This window comes from Sturnus vulgaris, chromosome 34, assembly GCF_052056855.1.
Source record: "Sturnus vulgaris isolate bStuVul1 chromosome 34, bStuVul1.hap1, whole genome shotgun sequence".
Classification (NCBI taxonomy): domain Eukaryota; kingdom Metazoa; phylum Chordata; class Aves; order Passeriformes; family Sturnidae; genus Sturnus; species Sturnus vulgaris.
In genome coordinates this window covers 513,467-539,821 of record NC_142276.1, presented here as the reverse complement: position 1 = coordinate 539,821, position 26,355 = coordinate 513,467, and the positions used below count along the sequence as shown (strand labels likewise).

Here is a 26,355-nt window from a genome sequence, read left to right as displayed (position 1 = left end):
CCCGTCCCGCCCCGAAGGAAAATACGGGAATCAGCGGGACACTGCGGCCTCGGCACCGCGGGACCCCCCGAGCCCCTCCCCTCGGTCCGGGGATGGGCAAGGCCAGGAGAGAGTGAGGGAAGGATCAGGGATCCTGAGGATCAGGGATCCTGAGGATCGGGGATCCCAGGGATCGGGGATACCAAGAATCCCCATGTCCAGGTGCCTACGGACCCCAAGGACCCACATCCCTGGATGCTGAACATCCCAAAGACCCAGGACCCCAAGGGTTCAGGTGTTTTGGAGCCTCAGGGACCCCAAGGACCCAAGATCCCAGCCCCAGAGTGCCCAGTCATCCCAAGAGCTCAGAGATCTCGAGGACTCCGGGATCCCAAGGATCCCAAAGATCCCAGGATCCCAAGGAGCGAGGACTCCGGTGCCTGAATGTCCAGGGATTCGGGATCCCAAGGATTCCCAACATTCTGAGGACACAGGGATGTCCCAGAATTCCCAAGTCCCCGCAGATCCCGAGGATCCACGTGTCCAGCCCACACCATCCCCACCTGTCCCCTGACCCCAATCCGGGTGTCCGGGCCCCCCCCCCCCCCCCCCCATCCTGCCCACGCTCCGCTGCCCCCGCCGCCCTCCGGCCCGGGGTCCAAGGGGCTCCCGGGATGCGGTTCAGGGTCCCCGGGACTTTTCCTCATCAATGATCCACCCTGGAGGGGCAGCACGGCCCGGAGGGGGCCGGGGGCCCCACCTGCCAGGGGACACCTGGGGGTGTCCAGGCCGAGGATGAGGAGGGATTTGGTGGCACGGAGAGGCCACGGTTGGGGGTTCCCGGCGTGGTCGGCACCGGCATTTCCGCCCCAGAGCGTCTCCAGCGACCCATGGCCGGATCCGGAGTCAAACGTTAACCGGGACCGGGGTGGCCTTAAATAGGAACGGGGCAGGCCGGGGGCAGGGCAGGGCCATGGGGCGGTGGTAGCGGCCACCGAGGGCTCCGGGCAGCCAGAGCTGGTGCTGGGAGAGCCGGGAGGCACCGGGAGCCACGGACAGGTGAGTCAGACAGGTGAGTGATCAATAGACAGAGTGATGGGTTGGTCATGGAGAGCCCGGTGAGGTGAGAAGAGAGAGCAAAGCTCAATTGATGAATTGATTGATGGAGAGAAGGGCTGATCAATAGAGAGATTAGAGGTCAGGGGGTTGATCAATAGAAAGATCAAAATAAATAAATCAACCAATAGAGGCATTAAAGGCTAATTAATCAACCAAGAGAGCAATTAAAGGTCCATAAATCAATCAATAGGAAGACCACAGGCCAAGAGACTGGTCAGTGGAGAGGTTAAGATTGATACATTGATCAATGGATTATAAATCAATAACTGGATCATTAGAATGATTGATGGAGAAGGAGATCATTATTCTGATTGGTCGATGATGCTTCAATAGATTCATCAACAGAAAAACAGAGACCAACGAGATGATCAATTAATAGATTGGTGATCAATTTATTGGTACTAGAGATACACAGACTAACAGAGGGATCAATACAGATTCCCCTAGATCAATACATTGATTGATCAAGCCGTCAATACATAATAGATTAATCAATAGGTCAATAGATCAATAACGGAAACGTATGGATCAATAAATTAATACATAAAGAGATCGTGGACTAATTATGATCAACCCAATATAGATAAAGAGAGTCTAGAGATCAATAATTTATCAATAGAGGAAGAACTCGCTGGATTGATTGGCAGGGATCAATAGATTGATCAATAGGTTGATTATCAGCAGATAATCGATCTGTTGATAGGATAAGGATCAATAAATGGGCAGAGACAGGAGTGGTGGCCAGCAGAGAAATAAATCCATTGATTGATTGATTGATTGATTGACTGGCGGGTGAAGGGGGGCGGGGGGGCGGGGCTGAGGGACGGACAGAGGGACGGAGGGACGGACAGAGGGACGGAGGGACGGACAGAGGGACGGACAGAGGGACGGACAATCTGAGAGTCCGAGCCAGAGCCTTGCAGCGGCCGAGGGAGGAGGAGGAAGAGGAGGAAGAGCAGAGCAGGTGGGGATCGATTGATCAGGATGGATTGGTGGGACAGGGGGAGGGAGGATTGATTGATTGATTGATTGATCAAAAGACTGATTAATTGAGGAAGGGATGGGGGAAGATGAGAGCAAGAAATAATCAATATTGATTGATTGATCAATAGAGTGAGATTGACAGGGTGAGAATTGGATTGATGAAGAGATCGTAGATCAATATATTGATAAACAGAGAGACATTGATAGACTGATCAATAGATCAATAGAGATTGATAGAGAGCAGATTGATCAATCAGACTGATAGATCATTAACACATCAGTTGATTCATCTGATAGACCAAATTGATTGATTGATTGATTGATTGAACAATCAAAAGGTGATCAATAGAGGGTCCTGGGTGGTGTTAGCCGCTGCCATGGCTGAGCTGGCGACCACCCCCCGTCCTCCATCTGCCCTTGGCCACTCCGTGTCCTTCCTCCAGCCCTGAGTCCAACCTTTATTCCCCTCCCTCTGCCCCTTGGTCATCCTTCCACTGACCACCCAGACCACCCAGACCACCCCTGACCACCCAGACCACCCAGACCACCCCTGACCTCTCCTGTCCATCCTCTGTCCATCCCTGGGTCTGTCCATCCACTGACCCCCCTGTGGCCATTCCTTGACCTCCCCCCCTCTCTCCCCCCCCAGCTGACCAGGGCCGTGTCCAGCTCCGTCCCCTCTCCGGCCATGTCCTTCGTGGAGCTGCTGGCCCGCCTGGGGGGCATGGGCCGTTTCCAGGTGACCTACGTGGCCGCGCTGGCCATTCCCCTGCTCATGCTGGCCAGCCACAACCTCCTGCAGAACTTCACGGCCGGTGTCCCCGAGCACCACTGCCGGCCCCGGCCCGTGGCCAACGCCAGCGCGGCCACCGTGCCCTTGGCCGTGTCCATCCCCTGGGAGGGGCAGCTCCGGCCCCAGCGCTGCCGGCGCTTCCTGGAGCCCCAGTGGCACCTCCTGGCCACCAACGGCTCGGCCAACGGCACGGCCGGCGAGGCGGCCACCGAGCCGTGCCACGACGGCTGGACCTACCTGGATGGCATCTTCAGGGACACCATCGTCACCGAGGTGAGGCGGGGGACACCTCAGGGGTGGGGGGGGATCCCAGTGACCCTGTGGTGTCCCTGTGGTGACCCCGTGCTGACCCCGTGTCCCCTCCCCCGGCAGTGGGACCTGGTGTGTGACTCGCAGAAGCTGAGGCAGGTGGCCCAGTCCATCTACATGGCCGGGATCCTGCTGGGCTCCAGCCTCTTCGGGGTCCTGTCCGACAAGTGCGTGGACTGGGAGGGACTGGGAGGGACTGGGAGGAGGCGCCGTGTTCTCTGCTCCCTCTGGCCCTGCTGTCCCAGTGTCCCCAGTCCCAGCAGGGCTTGTCCTCCTCTGTCTCCAAGTCACTCCCACTGTTCCCAGTTTTCCCAGTGTCAGTATTCTTCATCCCAGTGTTTCCAGTGCCTTGTGTGCCCATCCCAGTGCCCAGTGGCCTCCAGCACCCCGTCCCCCTTCCCAGTACCCACATCCCCATCCCAGTATCTCCAGAATCCAACATTCTCCCATCCCAGTGCGTCCCAGTGTTCCCCATATTCCCCATACCGGTGCTCCCAGTGCTCCCAGTGCTCCCAATGTTCCCAATGTTCCCAATGCTCCCAATGTTCTCAGTGCTCCCAGTGCTCCCAATGTTCCCAGCGCTCCCAGTGCCGTGTTCCCACAGGTTCGGGCGCCGGGCCCTGCTCACCTGGTGTTACCTGCAGCTGGGGGCGATGGGGGTGGGCACGGCCGCCGCCCCCTCGCTCCTGGTTTACTGCGTGTGCCGCTTCCTGACCGGGCTGGCCATGGCCGGGGTGTCCCTCAACTCCGCCTCGCTCTGTGAGACCCCGGGGGAAGGAACCCCAAACTCAGGGAGGGACCCCCGACCCGGGGAGGAATCCCCCCAAACGCAGGGAGGGACCCCAAACAAGGGAGGGACCCACACATCCACCCCAAACCCCAGTGACCCCCACGGGGACCCCACCCCAGCCCCAGTGACCCCCACGGGGACCCCACCCCAACCCCAGTGACCCCCACGGGGACCCCACCCCGCTGCCCCCCCGGCACAGCCCTGACCCCTCGGTGTCCCTCAGGCATGGAGTGGATCCCGACCGAGGCCCGGGCCGTGGTGGGCACCATCAATGGCTACTGCTACACCCTGGGCCAGTTCGTGCTGGCGGCCGCGGCCTTCGGGCTCCCGCACTGGCGGCAGCTGCAGCTCGCCGTGTCCCTGCCCTTCTTCGTCTTCTTCTTCTACTCCTGGTACGGGAATACCCCCTGTGCCCACCCCTGTGCCCACCCTGTGCTCACCCTGTGCCCACCCTGTGCCCACCCCTGTGCCCACCCTGTGACCACCCTGTGTCCACCCCGGTGTCCACCTCGGCAGTGGGAGGTGTTGGGACCCCCTGACCCCCCAGTTTGGGATCCTTTGGAGCAGTGGGATGCCGGGAGGGGGGGGTTCAGGAGCCCCCAGTGTCACCTGTCCCTGTCCCCCCTCCCCAGGCTGTACGTGGAGTCCGCGCGCTGGCAGGTGACCTCGGGCAGACCCGACCTGGCCCTGCGGGGGCTCCGCAAAGTCGCGCGGGTCAACGGCAGGAAGGAGGAGGGGGACAAACTCAGTGAGGAGGTGGGGAGGGGTTTGGGGGTCTCCCACATCCCTCTGAACCCCCAAATCCCCTTAATCTGCCCCCCTAACCCGGTACCTTCCCCTCTATCCCTGCCCAGCCTCGGTCGTGGCAGATCCCCCAAATCCTCCCGTTCTCCCATCGATCCCTCTCGCCATTCCCTCCCTCCTCGGCTTCAATCCCCCCAGATCCCCGTGACTCCCCCCAGACCCCTCGGATCACTCCTGGATCCCCCCCCCAGACCTCCCCGAGTCCTCCGGATCCCCCTCCCCATCCCCTCTGCGCCCTCCCCGGGGCGGATCCCGCACATCCCGGGGGTCCCGAAGGTCCCGGGGGTCTCTCTCAGGTGTTCCCGGGGCTCTCTGCAGGTGCTGCGGGCTCTGGTGCGCCGGGAGCCGCCGCTGCCGGGCGGGGCCGTGGCCGCGCTCGTCCGGACCCCCGGCATGAGGACGGTGTCGTGCGGGGTCTCCTTCGTCTGGTGCGTCCCTGCAAAAAACAGCTTTTTTGGGGGGAAAAAAAAATAAAAATTACTATTTGGGGAAAACCCCCACATTTCGGGGAATATAACCCATATTTGGGTCCAAAAATCAGCTTTTAAGGGAAAAAGATTCCCCCACCTTTTGGGGCAAATCCCCATTTTTTGGGGAAACTCCTTCACTTGTTAAGAAAAAAGTATTTTGGGGAAAAAATACGTTTGGGGGAAAAAAGTCCTGATCTTTTTTTGGGAAGAAACTTCATCTTTTGGGCAAGAAACAGCTTTGGGGGAAACAACCCACTTCTCTGGGGAGGAGGAAACAGCTTTTGGGGTAAAATCTCCCATCTTTTTGGGAGGAAAAATCCACTTTGTGGGACAAACCCACAATTTTTGGGGCAAAAAAAAAAAAATCATCTTTTGGGACCACCCCCCCCCCCCCCCCCCTTTTCAGGGCTCCAAATTTTGGGACAAGCTCCATTTTTTGGAGTCCCAGCCCCCATTTTGGGTGGTTTTGGTGCTGATCTGTTGAGTTTTGGTGCAGGTTCTCCACCAGCTTCGCCTATTATGGGCTGGCCATGGACCTGCAGGGCTTTGGGTTCAACGTTTACCTGAGCCAGCTGGTGTTTGGGGCCGTGGACATCCCAGCCAAGCTCCTGTCCGTGCTCGTCATCTCCTGCCTGGGCCGGCGCGTGGCCCAGGGCGGATCCCTGGCACTCGCCGGGCTCTGCATCCTCGCCAACATCTTCGTGCCCAGCGGTGGGAGGGGGAACAGGGGATGGGGATGGAGGGAGGGAGGGATGGATGGATGGAGAACAATGAGGTGGAGGAAAATGGGTTGGAGGACAAAGGGATGGAGGGATGGACGATGGAGGGCAAAGAGGTGGAGTGGGGAGGGAGATGGATGGAGGAGGGAGGATGGAGGGAGGATGGAGGGATGGATGACAATGGCATGGAGGGATGATGAAGGACCATCATTGGCTGGGTGAGGGGTCATTAGGGGGCCACAGGGTCACTGTGGGATGGGGATGACCCCAGGTGGCCCCACGGAGGCGCCATGGGCGGGGGGTGACGCTGTGGCCCCCCCCAGAGCTGCCGGCGCTGCGCATGGCCTTCGCCGTCATCGGCAAGGGCGCCTTGGCCGCCTCCTTCAACTGCGCCTACATCTTCTCTGGGGAGCTCTTCCCCACCGTCATCAGGTGGGTGTGGCCAGCACAGCCCCGCCCTCACCCAGCCAGCACCATCCAATCACCGTCCAATCACTGTCCAGCACCATCCAATCACTGCCCAGCACCGTCCAATCACCGTCCAATCACTGTCCATCACTGTCCACTGTCCATCACTGTCCAATCACTGTCCAGTCACTGTCCAGCACCATCCAATCACTGTCCAATCACCGTCCACGTGCCAACCCAACCCTCGTTACCCCAACCCTCATTAACCCAACCCTCGTTACCCCAGTCCCCGTTAACCCGGCTCTCGTTACCCCACCCAGGCAGACGGGGATGGGCCTGGGGGGCACCATGGCCCGCGTGGGGGGGATGGTTGCCCCCCTGGTCCGGCTCACGGCCGAAGTGACCCCGGTGCTGCCGCTCGTCATCTACGGCGCCGCCCCGATCGTCTCGGCCATCGCCACGGCCTTCCTGCCCGAGACCCGCAACGCCGCGCTGCCCGAGACCGTCCAGGACGTCGAGCGGCGGTGAGGGACCCCCAGAGACCCCCCGGGACCCCCAGAGACCCCCCGGGACCCCCAGAGACCCCCCGGGACCCCCAGAGACCCCCAGAGACCCCCCGGGACCCCATGGGACCCCCAGAGACCCCATGGGACCCCCAGAGAACCCCCGGGACCCCCACAGAGACTCCCGGGACCCCATGGGATCCCATGGGACCCCTCCAGAGACCCCTGGGACCCCCGGTACCCCCACAGACCCCCAGGGACGCCCGAGACCCTCAGGAACCATTCAGAACCCACTGAGCCCCCTGGGACCACCCAGAACTCCCCGGGACCACCCAGAACACCACGGGGACCCCCTGAACCCCCCCAAACCCACCCTGAGAGCCCCTTGAGCCCCCCGGGACTGCCCAGGGACCCCTCTGAGCCCCCAGGACCCCCCAGGACCCCCTAACCCTGCCCTGGGGGGATTATTCCCATCTTGGGCTGGGACGTTTTGGAGGAACCCCGGAGCTTTGGGGTCAAAAAGGGATGAAAAAAGTTTTGGGGTTGGGTTGGGAGGTTTGGGATGAAGGTTTGGGGTTGGGTTGGACGTTTTGGGGTCAGGAAGATTTGAGAGTTTTGGGAAGACCTGAACATTTTCGGGGAGAAAGTTGAAGCTTTTGGGAAGGGTTGAAGGTGGTGGGATGGGGAAGGATGAAAATTTGGGGAGTTCTGGGGAGAGACTGGGAGATTTTGGGGTCCCTGCAGGGCGGGGCACGTCCAGGACGACGATGTCGCCGTCCCCCTGAGCAGCACCAAGAGCAAGGACAGCGCCTGAGGGGGGGTTGGGACCTCCCGGGGGGAATTTTGGGGCCGGGACCCCCCCCCTAAAGCCCCCTTCCCCAGCCCCTCCCCTCAGATTCAATTATTTATTGAATCCCAATGAATGAATAAATAAATAAATAAATGCAGTTATTTATTGAATCCAAATAAGTAAATAAATAAGTTCAATTATTTATTGCATCCCAATAAAATCTCGTGGGAATTTCGGGATCTCGCCGCCGTTCTGGGGGGGGCTGGAGGGTCTGGGGGTGTCCCCACCCCCCCCCCCAAAAAAAAAAGGGCTCAGACATTGGGGGATCCCCCCCGGAGCTCGTTAACGAGTGTTAATTGGAATTCCCAGAGCTCGTTGACCTTTGCCCCAATTCTGGAGATTTGGCTGCCAAATAAATCTGGGAATGGGATTAATTCACATTTCCAGGCAGGAGAGAAAGAGAGAAAAAAAAAACAAACCCAAACAAACAAATCCAAACGGGGCAGATTTGTCCCCCCCAAAAAAAAGAGCAGCGAAACCTCGGGCTGGGCCCTTGGAGGAGCCACATCCCAACCCCAAAAATGGCATTTTTCACCCCAAAACCCGAGCAGCACAACCTCAAAGCAGCCACATCCCAGCCCCCCAAATTCAGCTTTTTTTTACCCCAAATCCCCCATTCTTACCCTAAATCCCCACCGTGCTCTCAAATCCCCATTTTTCCTCCAAAATCCCTCAGTTTGGTCCCAACATCTTCAAGTTTTGCCCCCAAATCTTCAATTTTTTGCCCCAAATCCCATTTTCCCCCCAGACCTCCCGTTTTTTAAAAAAAAAAAAACCCAAAGACTCCATTTTTTGCAATTTTTATTATGAAAATTGAGCCGTTTTGGTGTCGTTTCGCTCTTTCCTGGATAAGACACAACCGTGAAGCTTCGCCCAGGGGGATTTGGGGTGAATTCCCCCCGTTTTGGGACATTTCCCTGTCCCCACCCCCGGCAGGGCACGAGAACAGGGGGGGGGAAAAAAAAAAATCCCATTTTTAACCAAAACGCCGTCGATTCCCCCCAAAATCGCGCTCAGGTTGGGGAGGAGAGAAACCACCGGGATGGGGCCTGGGATCTGGAATTTCGGGGGGGAATTTCAGGGATTTGGGTCAATTTTGGGCACTTCGGGGTCATTTTTTGGGGTTATTTTAGCCGGTTTTGGGGAAATTCGGTCATTTGGGGGGTAATTTCCAAGATTTTTTGGGTTATCTTGGGTCAATTCCCAATTAGATTTTGGGATATTTTGGATTTGAACAATATTTTTTCATGCATTCGTCACCTTGGGGTTATTTGGTTGTTTTAGAGCTATTTGAGTAATTTTGGGTTATTTTAGTGCTTTTAGGGCTATTTTGGTCTTTTTTTTTTTTTTTTTGGTTACTTGAATAATTTTGGGTTACCTCAGTCAGTTTTGGGGTGATTTCAGTAATTTGAGGGGAATTTTGGGGGCTATTTGGTCAATTTTGGGGTTATTTCAACATAATTTCAGTAAATATGGGGCAACTTTGGTCATTTTGGGGCTATTTTGGTCAAACTTTGGGTTATTTCAGTATTTTTGGGATTATTTCATTTTGTGCATTATTTTGCTTTTTCGGGGGGTTATTTTGGCCGTTTTTGGGTTGTTTTGCCCATTTTTGGGTAATTTCAGCCGTTTTTGGGGCCCATCCCGGGGGCTCCTCTCGGGGGGATCCAGGGGGGATTTGGGGGTGCAGGGGGGGAGGGGCAGTTGGAGGTAGGTGCTTTAAAGTCCATTTATTTTTGTGTTTTTTGTTTTTTTTTTGTTTTTTTTTTCTTTTTTTAAGAAAAACAGGCACATTCAGTCCACGGGACCCGGGGAGAGGAAAAACTGGGGATTTTGAGAGGGGATTTGGGGAATTTTGGGGGGGTCTCCACAGCCCCAAGCCCCTCCCCTCCTCCCCCAGTGGCGTTTTGGGGCCAAAAGGGGCTTTTTACCCCCCCCCCCCCAAAAAATCAACCTCCATCCCTCCCCCACCCCCGAACCCCAAACCAACCCTGGGTGGGGGAGGGGAGCCAGGGGAAAAACCCAAAATTGGGGGGTTTTGCCCCATTTTGTGCCAGCAGGGGAGGGGTGTGGGGGGGAAATCCCCAAATTCAGGGATTTTGTCCCATTTTGGGGTGGTGGAGGAGGGGTAAGGCCTCGTGGGGGTGGAGGAGGGGCCAGGATGCTGGGGGGTGGGGAGGATAAAAATGAGGGAAAAGGGAATAAAAAAAAATCAAAGTGGGGAAAAATCCCTCAAAAAATGGAAAAAGGAAGAAAAAAAAAAAAAAAAAGCCCCAAAATCGCCCCGGAATTCCCCAAAAAAAAGGGAAAAGGGAAATTTGGCACCTGAAGTGCCAGGAGGGGGAGGGGGGTGAGTTCTGGGGTGAAATCCTGGGAATTGGGAGGGAAGGGATGAAAGTCACCCCAAAAATGTCGCCCTGGGGGGCCACCCCGAAAAATGTCAGGAGGGAAAAAATTGGGGGAAAAAAAGCCAAAATTGGGAAAAGGGAGGAAAAAAAGAGGTGGACTGAAGGGAATGGAAAAGATTAAAAAAAAAAAAAAAAAAGGATTAAATGAAGGGAAAAAAAGGGAAATTGGGGGGGTGAAAGGGAATGAGAGGATCAAAAAAAGAAAATCTAAAAAAAAAAAAAAAAAAGGGAATAAAATAAAAACGACCCCCCAAAAAAAAGGAAAATAAAGAAAATAAAATGAAAAAAAAAAAAAAAAAAAAGAAAACCAAACAAGAAAGGAGGGAAAATGACCCAGAAAAGGGGGAATAAAGGCCCCAGAGCCGAGGGGTGAGGAGGAGGAGGAGGAGGAGGAGGAAGAAGAGCAGGATCAGGAGCTGTTCTGGTTCTGGTAAATCGACGCCTTCTCCTTGAGCAGGTCCAGGCAGAGGTGGCAGCTCCAGCTCCCTGTGGGGAAACGGGGTCAGCCTTCGGCCTCAGCCCCTCCTCATCCTCCCCAGGAGGGCAGGGAATTAATTAACCACGGGGTTAATGAGGGGGGGAAGGTGGGGAGGGGAGGGAGAGGAGGAGGAAGAGGAGAGAAGGAAAGGAGGAAGAGGATGGAGAGGAGGATGAAGAGGGAGAAGAAAGGAGGGAGGAGGAGGAAAAAGAGAATGAAAGAAGAGGAAGAGGAGGAAGAAAAAGAGGAAGAAAAGGAGGAAAAAGAGGAGGACTTGGGACAATAAAACCCCTCCCCACATTCCAGAAGGAAATCCAGGAAGGATCCCGAGGTTTCCCAGCCCAGGGGAAGTTTTGGGGTGGGATCCCCCAGGATCAGGAATCCCAGGAGAGGTTTTGGGATGGAATCCCCCAGGATGAGGAATCCCAGGAGAGGTTTTGGGATGGAATCCCCCAGGATCAGGAATCCCAGGGGAGGTTTTGGGGTGGAATCCCCCAGGATCAGGAATCCCAGGGGAGGTTTTGGGGTGGAATCCCCCAGGATCAGGAATCCCCGGGGCCGGGAAGGGCCGGACTCACCCTCGGGGGGCTCGGCCATGGGCGGGGTCAGGCAGTACATGTGGTACCCGCGGTCGCAGTCGTCACAGAACAGCAGCTGGTCCTGCCCCGGGGACATTCCCATCATCCCACTCCCCAAATTCCCACATTCCCCAACCCCCCCCCCCCCCGCCCCCAAAAGCCTCACCCGTGTCCCTCCCCTCATCCCACAACCAAAATTGTCCTCCCTGTTTTCCAAGAAGTTTCCTGCAGGAAGATTTTTAGGGATGATTAAAAGCCCAAGGCTTTCTCCCCAAATGGGATCCTGCAGGTTACCAAATTCCAAAGGTTTGTCCCCAAAAGAAGTCTTGCCAGGATCATATGGACTCCTAAACCCCGAGGATTTCTCCCACATAAGAGCTTCCAGTGGGAATTCTGGGGCGTTCACAGGTGGATTTGGGGCATTCCCAGGTTCCAGGTGGGTTTTGGGGCGCTCCCAGATAACTTTGGGGCAATCCCAGGTGATTTTGGGACATTCCCAGGCGATTTTTTGCTCCCCCAGGTGATTTTGGGACATTCCCAGGTGATTTTTTGCTCCCCCAGGTGATTTGGGGACATTCCCAGGTGATTTTTGGCACTCACATCGTTCTCGGAGGTGCCGCAGATGTTGCAGCACTTGCACTCGATGCACTGCCAGCGGTACGTCTTCACTGCTGCCATCATCACCGGCGTGAACTGCAGGCAGGACGGGTGACCTGGGGACAGCAGGGCCATCAGGGACAGCCCAGGGACACGGGGACATCAGGGACACACGGACATCCCGACCACTCCCCCAGCTCAGCCCCAATCCAGCTCCTCCAGAAGGAAACCCTTGGATCCACGATCCCAAAGATCCTCTCCCAGTCTGGCTCCTCCCAGTCTCGGATCCGCGATCCCAAAGATCCTCTCCCAGTCTGGCTCCTCCCAGTCTCGGATCCACGATCCCAAAGATCCTCTCCCAGTCTGGCTCCTCCCAGTCTCGGATCCACGATCCCAAATGTCCTCCCCAATCCCAGCCCCTCCACGCCCCGGAATTCGGTTCCTGTCCCACCGGAGCGGCCGCAGTCGGAGCAGGACACGAGCTCCTCAGGCTGTCCCGTCTTCTTGTTGATCTTGGAGTCTCCCAGGCAGAAATCGCAGTAATTGTTGGGAAGGGCCAACCCATCCGGACCCTTCTTGGCTGGAAAGGCGGAGCAGGACCCCGGGATCAGGGCACGGAATTCCCAAATTCCTGCCTGGAGCTGGGACACCTCCCAGAGAGGGAATTCCAGGGGATAATTCCAGGTTTTTTTTCCTCACATTTCTGCTCCTCGGAGCGCTGGGAGACCGGAGTGGGGGGCTGGGAGTCGTCCTTGTCGTCCCCCTCCTCCTCGGCCAGGTGGGAATGGGCGTAGTGGTAACTCAGCCCCGGGCGGTTCTTGTAGCGCTTCCCGCAGACTGCCGAGAAAATCCGGGAAAAAACCCGGGAAAAACCCGGGAAAATCCCAGTCAGGGACCGGGCAAGGGGAGGAAAATCCCAAATCCTGAACCCTCCGAAGATGCCCCGACCCCAGTGCTGGGCTGGGAGAGCAGGGGGAGCTCCCCGAGGGGCTGGAATTGGGGAAAAGCACCCGGAATTCCTGAGGGATTCCAGGTAAATTCCCTGGGATTCCAATGGAATTCCAGCCAAATTCCCCGGGATCCCAAAGGAATTCCACGTAATGACCCAGGATCCCAAAGGAATGCCAGGCGAATTCCCCAGGATTCCAAAAGAATTCCAGATAAATTCCCCAGGATCAATCCAATGGCAAAATCCCCACTGGGAAGGTATCAGGGAGAAGAAATTCCCACCCCCAAAAATCCCATCCTGAGGTTAAAAACGGAGGGAAGGGGAAACCCGGGAATTCTGGGGTTCCAAGGAGGGATTTGGCAGCAGCCCTGGATCCATCCCGGCTGCTCCCAACCCCAAAATCCATCGGTTTTCCCATTTCCCACCCCAGAATTTGGGAGATTTCTGCCTCCATCCGGCTCCTTGTGGATCAGGGAATCGGCTCCAGTTCCCCAGTGCTGCTTTTCCAGGGATTTTTTGGGGTTTTTCCTTTCCCAAAATCCCTTTCCAGGCCCGGATCTGGCTCCTTCCCAGCCAGTGGATTTGGGATGAAATCCCAAAAAAACCAGGGCTGTATGGGGAATCCCAGGGCCCAGTGCAGACATTCCCCAATGTGTTTTCCCTGTGTTTTTCCATAAATTAAGAATGTGCCTCTTTGGGATGAGATTTGCCCGATTTTGGAGCTTTTCCAGATCCGCTTCCACCTCCAAATCCCCCCACACCGTGGAAAAATGAGGGAAAAATCAGCAAGATCACAGGAAACGGGGCTGAACTTCCAAAGGGAGGGTGGCTCCAGCAGCCCAGGATGCTTTTTTTGGGCTAAGAGCCACGGGAATCACCCCGGGATCTGGGGGAATTCTTGTGGAAAATGGGACTGGAGCAGCAGCGAGGAAAAAGCAGCAATTCCAATGTGATTCCCATGGAATTCCTGGTTCCCTTCCAATCCACGGGGTTCCAAAGTCACCTTTTTTGGGTTTTTTTCCCCCCCCAAAACCTCTAGGACAATTTCCAAACACGACTCTGGAATTCTCCTCCCGAGGTGAGAAACAGGAGCTTCGGGAATATCCCAAATTCCCCACCCCCTCTGCAGCCCATCCTGATTTTTTGGTTTTTTTTTTAAGGCAAAACCCCACGGATTTGGAGTGGGTAAACAACAGTGGGGAGCTGTGGATTGGGGTGGAAACTCCGGGATTGGGGTGGAAACTCCGGGATTGGGGTGGAAACTCCGGGATTGGGGTGGAAGCTCCGGGATTGGGGTGGAAACTCCGGGATTGGGGTGGAAGCTCCGTGTTTTTCCCATTGCAGGCTCCACAGGGGGGTTAATCTTTGTTTTCCCGGCCTCATTCCCTGCTGGAAAAGGGTCAGGGGCCGCAGCGGGGCCGGCGCTGACGTCGCTCCCGTGGCCTTTGGCTTCTCCCTCCCCTCCCGCCCATCCCGCGGCTCCAGAGGGGGAAGTTTTTGGGTTTTTTTTTGGGGGGGAAAAAAAGGCGGGGGGGAAAAAAAGGAGGAAAAGCAGGAAAAACGAGCAGAGAGAGAGCGGAACTACCTCGGTCGGGAGGTTTCAAGGAATGCTTTTGTTTGTAACTGTCTGAAACACAGAAAGAGAAGTCGTGAGAGGACACGGACACACACACACACACACACACACGGAAAACCGGGAAAAAAAGGGCAGGAAAAACACAACCTCAGGGAGCCAGGGGGAGAATTAGTGCTGGGAAGTGGCAGGACAGGAGGAAGAAGAGAGAAAAAGGAGCTGGCAAAGCCTCCCTTGTGATTCCCCATCCCGTTATCCCGTGGGATTTGTGCATTGAGGGGGTTGGAAGGGATGGAGCCCCTGCTCTGAGGGCTCTGCTGGATCCCAGCTCCTTAAGGGAGGGCTGGGAATGATCCCAGGGACTGGAAAACCACTGGAAAACCACTGGGATGAAGAGGAGGGGCCTTCCCGGCCTCGGGGGTACTTTGGGAAGTTTCTCCTGGTTTTTATTCTCGTTTTTATCCTGGTTTTATCCTGTTGTTCTAACCCACGGTGCCGGGGCTGTTCCCCAGTATTCCCAGTGGGAAAACCCCACGGGAGGGAGGTGAGAGCTGGCCCTGCCCCCCCGGGTGTGGGAATTCTGTGATCCCAGCCCCGGGAATGTCCCCACTCACTGTCACATGCGTAGGGTTTGTCCCTGTCCTCCAGGATGGCGGCGTCCAGCTTCTTCCGAGCCCCCCCGACGCCTTTTCCCTGCAGGAAAAATCGGGATTTGGGCAAAAAAAAAAAAAAAAAACGGGAAAAGCCAGGCTGGAATGGGGAACAGGGGAAGGAACGATCCAACAGTGCCACACGGTGGGAACGACAAATCCTTGGGAATTTGGGAAAAACGAAGGGCCCGCTGCAAATCCCAGTTTTTCCTCTCTGTGTGGAGGAAATTCGCCAGGAATTCCCTGGAATTGGCTCACCTTGGCCTTGCCCTTCCCCCTCCTCTTGGGCGTGTCCTCCTCATAATCCTCATCGTCCAAATCGTCCAGGAAATCATCGGGCTCCAGGATCCGCTGGAATCGGGAGCAGAGGAGTCATGGGGGGAAAGCATCAGGAAAAAACGGGGAAAAAAGGGAAAATATCAGGAAAAATGGGAAAATATCAGGAAAATACTGGGAAAATACCAGGAAAAATGGGAAAGAACCCAGGAGGGGCCACACCTGGATCCAACTTGGAATTCCCAGTTCCTGGTGCAGAATTCCTGTTCCCATTCCAGAATTCCTATTTCCCACCCCATAAATCCAGTTATTATTCCTGTAATTGCCATAACTGCCATTACCTTTCTGGCACGGCTGTTGGTGACCAGTGCAGAATTCCCGTTTCCCACTGTGTTATTCCCATTGTAATTCCCATTATAATTCCTGTAATTCCTGGTATAATTCCCGTAATTCCCGTTACCTTTCTGGCACGGCTGTTGGTGACCGGGAACTCGCCCAGGCTGTCGTCGTCCATCCTGGGGTCGGGCAGGGATCTCTTCTCCAGGGGATCCGTCCTGAGCAGAGCCTCCAGGCTGCTCCCGTCCTGCGACAGCAACCCCTCCTTCTTCAGAGCCTGCTCCGTGTCTGCAGGAACACGGGGGAAACATGGGAAAACGGGGAATACCGAGGGGGGAAAAGGGGGAAGAAAATGGGAAAAAAAAAATGTGGGAAAAAGAGAAAAATGGGAAAGAGGGGGTGGGATGCTGGCGGATCCGGGGTGGAATTCCCAGAAATCCAGCAGGGAAAGGCTGGAATTACCGGGTTTGATGGAGGGGAAGGAGAGCCGGGGGTCCTCCGGGGGGTGGGCGCGGCGTTTCTTGCGCCAGCGCCGTGCCGGGTACGAGTAGAGCTGCCCGGCTGCCAAACCTGCCAAAAAAACCCCCCAAATTACCCCAAAATCCGGCCAGGGAGGGACTGAAGTGCTCAGAATTATCCCAGGTTGTGATGAAACATCCCAAACTTTCCCAAGGAGGTGACAAAAGAGCCCAAAGTGACCCTGCTCCCCACCCCGGGGTTTTTCTGCTGTTTCCCCGTTGTTTTTCCCAGTGTTTCCCTATTTTTTCCCACTGTTCTCTCACTGTCTCCCATTCTCCCAAGTGTTTCCTCCCCATTTCCCCATTCTTCTCCAACTGTTTCCCATCATTTCCTTGTTACTTCCCTCCCATTCCCCCATCACTTCCCCATTGTTTCCCATCATTTCCCACCATTCTCCTGCCGTTCCCCTGGTGTTTTCCTGCCGTTCCCCTGGTGTTTTCCTGGCATTTTCCTGCTGTTTGTTCTCCTGGTGTTTTCCTGCATTTTCCCATTGTTTCCCTGCCATTCCCCCACTGTCTCCCCATTGTTTCCCCATTGTTTCCCTGCCATTCCCCCATTGTTTCCCCGTCGTTTCCCCGTTGTTTTACCGGGCCCACGGTGCCGTTTCTCCATCCAGATGTAGCAGTTGCTCTGGGCCACGCCGGTCTGCGAGTCCAGGAAGGGCAGGCGCACGCTGCGCTCGGCGCAGAGCCGCGCGTTGTAGCTGTGGCACTGCTCCATGGCATCCCGGTAATACTGCTCGCCCAGCCTGGCACGGGGAATGGCACGGATTGGCACGGGGAATGGCAGGGAATGGCACGGGGAATGGCACGGGGAATGGCACGGGGAAATGGCAGGGAATGGCACGGGGAATGGCAGGGATTGGCATGGGGATGGCACGGGGAATGGCACAGGAACAGCCCACAGGGATTGGAAACCCTCAGGAATGTGACTGGGATGTGTTAGGGATACACCTGGAGAATATCAGGAATAAGCCTAGGGAATACCAGGGATAAACCCAGGGAATATCAGGGATAGACCTGGAAACCCTCAGGGACAGTACGGGAGAGTCGCAGGGACCCAGTTGGGGAATATTCGGGATAAAGAACAGAATTCCCACTCCTTGGCTTGTCCAGGACACTCCCAGGGGTGTGAAGGGAAAAGATGTAGCAAAGTGATGGAAATCCCGGGATTTAAAGGGAAATACAGGGATCTGAAGGAAAATACAGGGAATACGCAGGGAAATACAGGGATCTAAAGGGAAGTACAGGAATATACAGAGGAACACCGAAATTTCAAAGGGAATACCGGGATTTCAAGTCGAATACAGGTATTTCGAGGGAAATACAAGGATTTATGGGAAGTACAGGGAAGGTCTCCCCAACTCGGCCTCTCCAGGACCCTCTCACTGGGATGCACAGGGAAGTAGTGCAGGAATAAGCAAGGAAGAACAGAGGATGTACAGGGATATTTAGGTATATTTGGGGATATTCGGGGATGCACAGGGAATCTCCAGGCATGCACAGGGATGTGTTGGGATGACTCCCCCGTCCTTGGCCTCCACAGGATGCTCTCCCAAGGGAGTTCAGGGATACAAAAGGAAGCGCAGGGAATAACAGGGATACAATTTAGGGAATTTCAAGGCTTTACAGGAATTAACCCTCCCCGTGCCCTCTCCGGGACCTTCTCAGGGCCAGACCAGGGGGACCCTCCCGGACCCTCGGGACTCTCCCAGGCTCCCCCCCCTCAAATCCCCGCGGCTCTCCCGGTGCTGGGGAGGATTTTGGGGTGTCCTTTACCCCCCCCCCCAGCAAAGTTCACCGCGAACAATGCGCGCGTGTCGCTTCTCCCCCCCCTCCCCGCCCACTTGGTCCCGCCCGGCTCGCGGGGGGGCCCCGCTTCCCGCGCTCGGCCGGGCCGCACCATTCCCGCTCCGCGGGGTGGGGGGCCCGAGGGGGGGGACCCGCACTCACAGCTTGACCACATTCTGAACCACCGCCGCCATCTTGGCTCCGCCGCCGGGGCGCTGCGGGGCGCGTGCGCGGAGGGAGGGGCGGGAGGGGCGGGGAGAGGGAGGGGAAGGAGGAGGGAGAGGGACGGAGGAAGGAGGAGGAGGAGAGGGAAGGGCGGCGAAAGGGGAGGCGGAGGGAGAGGGAGGAGAGGGAGGGCCGGGGGAAGGGAGCGTGGAGTCCTCCCGGCCGCTGGGCGGCGCTGTGCGCCCTGCGCGTGCGCTGGGAAAAAGGCGGGAAAAGGGGGAGTGGGGGGGGGCGAAGGCCTGAGGGGAAAAATGGCGGGAAAAGGATCTGAGGGGAAAAATGCACGGAAAAGGGAGAAGTCCGAGAGAAAGGGGAGGATGAAGGTACGGGGAGAAAGGGAGGGGATGGGGATGAAGGAGGGAGGCAGAGTGGGGGATATGGGGGGAGATGGAGGGCGAAGACTGAGGGGGAAAATGGAGGGGGCAGTGTGAGGGGAAAATGATGAGAGAAGGAATGACAAGATGGGGGGAGAATGAGGGAAAAAATGGGAGAGAACAAGGCGGGAGAGTGAGGGAGACATAGACAGAGAGTCAGGGGGAAATGATGGTGGAGCATGAGGGGGTTTATCCTGGAAAAAGGAGGTTTGAGAGACCTCATTGCTCCCTACAATTCCCTGGAAAGAGGCTGAGGGAGAGATCCTTTCTCCCGATGGATAAAACAAGAAGTAACAGCCTCGAGTTGCAGCAGGGGAAGTTTATTCAGTAGAAAATTCCTTTATTGAAAGGGTTATCCTGTCCTGGCACGGGCTGCCCAGGGATGTGGTGGTATTGCTGTCCTGGAATTATCCCAGGAAAAGCCTGGATGTGGCACATGGGGATGCACAGATCCCAAATCTCTGCAGATTCCCTAGGTCTGCTTATGATCTCAACCAAACCCAGCCACCCCTCAAGCCTCTTCATCTCCAAAAAATTCCTGCCAAAAATTCCCATTTTTGAGCTCTTTTCCCTTTTTACCAAACCTAAATTAACCAACTATCCTTAAATTCATCCCCCAGGACAGAGGTCATGCACAGATCCCACAGCAAGCGAGGTTTGATGTCAACTTCCAGGTGAATTCCTCTCTCTTTTTCCTCCTTACTTCCACATCGCACCTGTGGTTTTTTTTCCCTGTTTGCTGAGAATTTTACTTTTTTTTCCCCCAAGGTCACCCCCTGGTCAAACGTTCCTCCCTCTTCCTCCTCCTGGTAATCCCAGGCCGGCTGTTCCTGGCGTGGGCGGCGTTAATCAGGGATAACGAGGGAGGGGGGCGGGAGCTCTGCCCCTGCTGGGGCTAATTAATTAATGATTCCATCCTTGATTGATTCCGGAATGAACTCCCCAGGAAGGGAGGGGAGTGGGCGCTGAGTCACAGCTGCTCCGGATGACTCAAATCCTTGGAATTGGGAGTAAATCAGCCGAGTTTGGCAACAGGGGTTTGCATAAATCGTTATTTCAGGGAGGGATTAATTAAGGGAGAAGTGAAGGAGGCTCCAGTGGAAAGGGATCCCAAATGGTTTATTAGTGATTAAAAATTAATTAAGGAATTTGTGGGGTTTTTTTTGCAGGAGGTGAGATTGGGAAAAAAATACATTTCAGGGATAAAGTGATATTGGGGTTAATTTCAGGAATAATAACAATAATTTTGGGGATAATTTCAGGGGTTTATAGCAAGTGTAGTGTGAGAGGTGCAAGAGGGAGGGAAGAGGGGAAAGAGGAGAGGGGTGAGAAAAGTAAAATCAACTTTTTATGGTAAAAAACCCTCAAGATCTGGGAAATTAAAGGAACTTTTCCAAGACTGGAGCAGAGGGGAACGAGTAAGGGGAAAATCAAGTCTCCCAAATTAAAGCTGGAACACCCCAAAATCCAGCCCTGGGTCGTGAAAGGGAAAAAAACTGAGGGAGAAAAGGGGCAAAACTGGGGAAAAAAGGGGATTTTGGCTGATTTTGCTTATTACAAAACGACTCCGGCAGCAACAATTTCGCAATTCCTGGTGGAGCACAAACAGCTCCAGCTTTAAATCACTGATGGAGGTGGAACCCAGGAAAACTGGGGTGAAGTCCAGGGAAAAAAGTGCATCCACGTTGTCCCAGCCCACGCCACGCTGGAAAGCCCCCAGACCACTGAAAGCCGCCCAAGTTGAGCTGTTGTGGGCTGGATTCCCTTCAAGCTGTTTGTCTGAGCAGCAGCTGGGGTGTGTTTGTGGGACAGGAGGGGACACGGAGCCACGTTCCCATCAAAGTCTCTCGTCCCTGGGGTTAATTAATCACATCCCTGGGGTTAATTAATCACAAACGAGGCTCTGAAACAGCTCTGTCCTGGAATTGGTTTGGGGAGGAAAAATCCTGAAATAAGTTAAAAGAGCATGGGGAGAGAAAAGAGTTTAGAGCAGGGAAGAGCTGGACCAAATAGAAATTAAACCTGGAGCTGATCGAGCCTAATTAATTATTTTACAGATGAAAACCTTGGAAGATCGGGTTGTTCCCCAAATTCTGGGTGTTCTCACCAGAAGTGGTTCGGGTTTCCGGAAGGAAGAGGCGGGACAAGGGTTGGTTAACGAGCCAGGAGCTCGAGAATCTAATGAGTCATTAGTCAGATAATCTAAATTAGACTCGTTAGGCAGTGAGGAACTGAGGGACAGGAGGGGCCACGACTCCGCCCCAGATCCCGGCCTCCTTCTGGGCTGAAATTCCCAGGAATCGGTGAAAGGATGGAATTCATGGAAGGAGCCTGGTCCCACCCTGTCCCCGAGCCAGCCCCAGCAGCGTTTCCAGCAAAATCCAGCCGGAATTCCCCATGGCATTCCCTCCTTCCCATCCCAGCCCTGCTGCCAGAGTCCACCTGCGCCTCACTCTGGGATTTTGGGTTGTTTTGGAATCTCAGTGACGATTCCAGCCCTGCTCCTGTCGCTCCAGTTCGGCCCCAGAGGGGATTTTTGGCTCCTCCATGGATTGAGTTCCTAAAACGATCTCCTTTGGGAAATGTGAGCTCCTCCAGGGAGAGTTTTGGCTTCTCCGGGGACACAAAGTCTGGTGGAGATTTCCCGGTGGAGATTTCCCGATATGTGGGGTTCCCAAAGGATTTAAAGGAGCAGAAGCTGAGGTGGCACCGCCGTGATGAGAACAAACCCCGCTGTCCCCCCAAATCCTCCTGCCCGGAATTTTTGGGAATTCATCCCGTGGGCTCCAGCAGGGTTGCGTTTCCTGTGCTCAGCGCCGGCACTGGACGAGCCTGGGACAGCTCGGGGAGGTCCCTTTGGTTCTGTCCCGAGGCTGAACCCTCACCTGGCGAGATCCACGTCCGAAAAACCCCCAAAAATCACCCTCACCATCCTCATCCTCACGTCAGGACCTCCGGGCGGGCGCCGCGCTCGGCCTGGTGCCTGTCCATGACCTGCAGCACATCCTCCAGGATGGACGGGCCCAGGTCCACGTGCAGGGACAGCAGCGAGCCCGCGTGCGACACCAAGGGCTCGGCCTCGCCGTTGGTGGCCCGAGGGCTGCGGGGACACGCTGGGGACACCGGTGACACCACCGGTGACACCGTCTCATCCAGGTGCAGCCGCGGCGGCTTCGGCGGGGCCTGCGCCGAGGGCAGGGTGAGCGCCTGGGCGCCGCCAAGGGCCGGCAGGGAAATGGCGTTCTTGAGCAGCGGCGACGGCGCCGTGGCCACCTCGGCCCCCGACATGGTGGCCGTGCGCGAGAACTCGAAGGGCTCCGGTGCTGCCGCGGGCTCGGCGCCTCCGCGGGGCAGCAGGTGGAACTTGCCCTGCAGGAAGGAGATGTCCCCGAACGTGTCGCCCTGGCCGCCGCTGCCGATGTGGATGGTGTGGCGGAAATCCCCCAGAGGGGGGCTGATCATGTCCGAGGACAGGATGTCCCGCAGCTTCTCCTTCTTGCCCTTCCTGCTGCCTCTCTTCAGGTAGATGGGCACCTTGGTGGCCATGGTGGCCAGCGCCAGCCGGCCTCAGGACAGCCTGGAGTGAGGAGAGAGAGAGAGAGGAGCGCTCAGTGCCGAGCTCTGACACATCAACGGGGGTCGGCAATGAACTCCAGACGCTGCTCCCCTGCCGCGGTACCGGTGCCCAGAGCAGCAGGTAATGAAACCCAGGCACGGGGAAATGCAGAGGGGTTGTGGTGTCAGCCAGGAATCGGGCTGGGGAGTTACAGCAGAGCGTTGGGAAGAGGCGTTTTAACCCAAAAGGGATTTTCTCACCTCGGCCCCACCCAGCCCAGCTGAAGTAAAAACAAGAGATTTTGGAGATTTGGGGCCAGAAGGGGAAGGAAGTTGGGGTTTCCTCTGTTTTAGCTGTGAACTCTGAGTTCAGACATCGGATCTGGGTTGATTTTACAACTGTGGGGAGAAATGAGGCAAAAATGGGAAATTTTGGTGCTGTGAATGTGTCCAGCTCTGGGAGATGCCTCATTGGGAGGGAAAAAGGGATGGGATGGGTTTGGGGCCACCTGAATGTTCTCTGTTAAATCAGCAAGTGGGAAGTTCTAGAGGTTTTCACCCTTATCACGAATTTTCAGGGAAAAAAAATCCGTCCATCCCTGTTTTTGTAAACATGGAGCCGATCCCGCACTGCCAGCAAGGACGGGGCAGTTCGGGAGGGATTTTGGGATTTTTGGGATGGGTTTGTCTCGGGCTGGGACACCCTGAGGGGCCTCTCCCGGGCAGAATTTGACCCAGAAAAGTCCCGGGGGAGCGGCCAGGACTTGTCCCTAAAAACACAACAACAGCAGCAATGCCCCGAGGGATGGAAAATCCCAATTCCCCTTCAACCTCCCAACCTCCCTGATCCCGACTGCTGCTGCCTAGGCCCTGCTTTTGGGGAATATTCCCTCACAATTGCCTGCTTTTGGGGAATATTCTCTTATTATCCCATTTTTAGGGACTACTGTGTCATTATCCCCTATTTTTAGGGAATATTCCCTTATAATTCCTGTTTTTAGGAAATATTCCCTTATCATCCCTGTTTTTAGGGAACACTTCTTTATCCCTTATTCCTTAGGAAATACTTCCCCCCATTATCATGTCTTTATGAAATTCCCATTTTCATGGAATACTCCCCCATTACCCCCCATTTTTATGGAATTCTCTCCTATTCTCCCCTGTTTTTTCCCCATTTCCCCCCAGACCCCGTTACCGACCCGTGCTGGCGACGCTCCCGAGGCCGAGAGGGAAAGGAGGGAAGGGAGGGAAAGGGAGGGAAGAGGATCCAGGGAGGGAAAGGGAGGGAAGAGGATCCCGGGGCGATCCCGGAATCGGCGCCGGGCCCGGCCCCGTCCGGCGGCTCCGGGCAGGAGAATCCTGACAGTGCAGAATCCAGCGCTGCTAATCCCGGGATTAACGCGGGACGGGAGGGGGCGGCGGCACCGGGATGGCACAGACAGGGACAGGAGAGGGGACAGGGATGGGCACAGAGACACAGGGACAGAGAAGGATCCTTCCATTGGGATCAGGATCGGGGCCACGGCCCTGGGGAACCACTGGAGCCATTGGAAGAGGGGAATTGTAGGGAAAAGAATGAGGTTGGAGGGGGGGAAAAATGGATTTATAGGGGGGAAAAAGCAGGGTTGTAGGGGAAAAATGGAACTGTAGAGGGGAAAAAATGGATTTGTGGGGGGAAGAAGTGGATTTGTAAGGAAAAGGATGGATTTGCAGGAAAATCAGCCCCCAAAATGTGAATTCCCAGGTGGGGCTGGGATGATGATGATGGTGGGGATGCACATCCCGGAGCCTCAGTGCCCTGGGATCGTTCCCTTGCAGGAATTCTCTTTTCCCACCCCAAACTGCCCTCCCTGACCCCAAATCCCTCCCCCTGGGCTCTCCTGCTCGGCTGGGCCGGGACAAAGCCCCGGGAAAAGCTGGGAACGTTCCCGAGCTCTGCTCCCTTTGTGCTGCGACAGAGAAATCCCCGGGAATGGGACCCCATCCCCCAAAAAAACTCCTTTTCACGGAACTTTCTGGGGATTTTTTTTTTTCCCCCAGGCAAACCCATGGCACTCCTCATTCCCTGCAGGTGGAAAATGGGCTGGGAAAATAAATCAAATTAAAAACTCATTTCTGGGAGTTTGCATCCCTAAAATCCCAGGAGAATTCAGGACACCCCAGAAGGAAGAGTCAGGAAGGAGGAAAACAGGGAAAAAGGAAAAAAAAAAAAAAAAAAAGGATGTTTTCCCCAGATCTGAGTGGGAGGAGCTCCAGGAGACGCTCCCAGGACTCCGACCCCTTGGAATCGCCTGAATCAGCAGATTCGATTCCCAGGGAGGAAAATTTGAGGAATTTTTCCCTGTTTCCATCAATTCCATCTTCTATAGAGGAAATCTCGCTCCCTTTCCACCCATTTTTTGGGTTTGGATTGGGAAGAATTTGGGCTCCTTTTCGCAAATTAGAGGAAATTTTTGTTCTTTTTTCAGCACTTTGGGCTTCAGTGCATTTCATTTTCCACCTATTTTTGGAAATTCAGGCTTTGGCTGAGGAAAAGTTTGGGATCTTTTTGCCTCTTGCCACAAATTTACCTCTCACAACCCGCAAATTTCATTTCTTTCCCCCTGGTTTTGGAAATTTCTACCTCAATGTGAACTTTTCTGCCCATTTTCAGCCCCTTCAGCTTCAGGACCTCAACATTTTTTTACTTTTCCCACCATTTTTCCATAAAAATTTCTCACTTCCTACCCATTTCCAGCATTTTGGGCTCTGCCCCACAGGAATTTGGGGGGGGTTGGGACAATTTTCGGGAATTTTGGTGCTGTCAGAGCAGCCCTTTCCCACCCCGGTGTCTCCAAGAGCAATTCCATTTCCCAAAGTGGGGATTCAGGGATGGAATTAAATCTCCTTTTCCCAAGGGAATGGCCCGAGGGAGGAGCAGCTTCCAAAAACTCCTCCAGTTCCTCCCATTCCTCTCCTTCCGAGCCTTTTTTTTGGTGCCCGATTTAAATCCTCGCCTCCAAATCTGCCCCTGGGAAGGAGATTTGCCCCTGGATCGCTCCAGAGCTTTGGGATTTCCCCCCCCCCCCCAAAAAAAGGATGGAAATGCCTCATTTCCCTGCGGTCTCCGAGCGGGAGAGAGGAGGAAGAACCATTTGGGATGAAGGCTGGGGTTTTTTTTTTTAGGGAATGGGGATTTTGGGAGAGGCGCCTGGACCCGTCTGTGGGATCCGACCCCAAGGGAAAAGCTGGAATTGGTTAAAAATGGGTTAAAACAGAGAAAGAATTCCCTTAATCCCGTCCCACCTGGGGAATCCAGCGGAGAATCCGGGCCGGGGGCAGCGGAGCGGTGACAATTCCATTCCAGCGGACACCGGGACGTGCCGGGGGCTCCTCCCTTTTCCCAGGAAAATCCCGATTTCAGGGGCTCGGGAGAATTGCAGAGGGAAGCTGGTGGATGAGGAAGCGCCGGCTCCGGCCTCGGCCACACCCCGGTGACAAAAAATCCACGGAAAAAGCCAAAATCCGGGAAAAAATAACAGCGGCTCCTGCGGGCGGCTCCTCCCGGGCCGGAACCGCGCGGGGAGCGGACACAGCCCGGGACGGGGCCGGAGTCCGCTCGGGCCCGGACACGCCTTGGAAATGCGGGGGTCCGGGAATGCAGGAATCCGGGGGTTCGGGAATGCAGGAATTCGGGAATCCTGGGGTTCGGGAATCCGGGGGTTTGGAAATCCAGGGATTCTCCTGTGCGCCGGGCCGGGATCCGGGGCTATTCCAGGGATCCAGGAGCTATTTCAGGGATTCAGGGATTGCTCCAGAGATCCAGAGGCCGTTCCGGGGATCCAGGAGCTGTTCCAGGGCTATTCCAGGACTTTTCCAGGTCTCCAGGCGCTTTTCCGGGGCCGTTCCGCGCCTCCGCCGCTGCTCTAAGCCGGGAGCGGGCGGAGCCGGGGGCCTCTAATTAAGCGCTGGTTTAATTAAGCAGGGAAGCGGAGAGGGCGGGGGGGCTGTGGGGGAAGGATCCGCCGTTTGTTTTCCGGGATAAAAGGAAGGAATCGCTGCCTTTCCCTTTAAATCCGGGAGGTGACAGCGCCGCAGGAAAAGCTCTGCCCGCCTTCCCCCCGCCCCTGCAGCATCCCGGGATTGCGAGCGAGTTCCTCCATCCCTTCCCCTTCCCAATTCCCGGCGCTGTCACCTGCGGATCCCGGGATCCCCACCTGGGATCGGGGCCAGGATTCGGCATCGGCTCCGGCGCTCCCGAGCGGATTCCAGGCCCCCACCCCGGCCTCGCTTCCCTTCCCGGGAATTCCAGGAACTCCCTCGGCCTCTCCCCGGGGAAA

The 26,355-nt window shown here is 55.7% G+C and overlaps 3 protein-coding genes across 6 annotated transcripts; 1 reads left to right on the top strand and 2 right to left on the bottom strand.

Annotated features, from left to right (window-relative positions):
- The first annotated feature begins 2,734 nt into the window (after positions 1-2,734).
- LOC106863549 (solute carrier family 22 member 6-like) lies at positions 2,735-7,882 on the top strand. Its single transcript, XM_088155091.1, has 10 exons — positions 2,735-3,148; positions 3,248-3,351; positions 3,789-3,943; positions 4,198-4,366; positions 4,607-4,730; positions 5,097-5,206; positions 5,745-5,959; positions 6,291-6,399; positions 6,696-6,899; positions 7,605-7,882. The coding sequence occupies exons 1-10, from the start codon at positions 2,771-2,773 to the stop codon at positions 7,690-7,692; spliced, it is 1,656 nt and encodes a 551-aa protein (XP_088011217.1). The 5' UTR covers positions 2,735-2,770; the 3' UTR covers positions 7,693-7,882.
- A 630-nt stretch (positions 7,883-8,512) lies between these two features.
- DPF2 (double PHD fingers 2) lies at positions 8,513-18,135 on the bottom strand. Of its 4 annotated transcripts, XM_088155092.1 has the most exons (12): positions 18,045-18,135; positions 16,680-16,840; positions 16,036-16,143; positions 15,698-15,861; positions 15,220-15,312; positions 14,926-15,004; positions 14,324-14,365; positions 12,489-12,626; positions 12,241-12,369; positions 11,793-11,905; positions 11,193-11,274; positions 8,513-10,622 (listed from the first exon to the last, which is right to left on the bottom strand). In XM_088155092.1, the coding sequence occupies exons 1-12, from the start codon at positions 18,074-18,076 to the stop codon at positions 10,546-10,548; spliced, it is 1,218 nt and encodes a 405-aa protein (XP_088011218.1). In that variant the 5' UTR covers positions 18,077-18,135; the 3' UTR covers positions 8,513-10,545. The 4 variants fall into 4 exon arrangements, 2 of the variants coding, with proteins under 2 accessions (XP_088011218.1, XP_014748538.1); XM_014893052.2 differs by lacking the exon at positions 14,324-14,365; XR_015798727.1 differs by lacking the exon at positions 8,513-10,622 and having other exon boundaries at positions 11,238-11,274; positions 11,793-12,369.
- Positions 18,136-18,780: 645 nt separating this feature from the next.
- Positions 18,781-25,523, bottom strand: CDC42EP2 (CDC42 effector protein 2). The gene is made up of 2 exons (XM_014893047.2): positions 25,322-25,523; positions 18,781-22,058 (listed from the first exon to the last, which is right to left on the bottom strand). The coding sequence occupies exon 2, from the start codon at positions 22,025-22,027 to the stop codon at positions 21,422-21,424; it is 606 nt and encodes a 201-aa protein (XP_014748533.1). The 5' UTR covers positions 22,028-22,058; positions 25,322-25,523; the 3' UTR covers positions 18,781-21,421.
- Between the last annotated feature and the right edge of the window lie 832 nt (positions 25,524-26,355).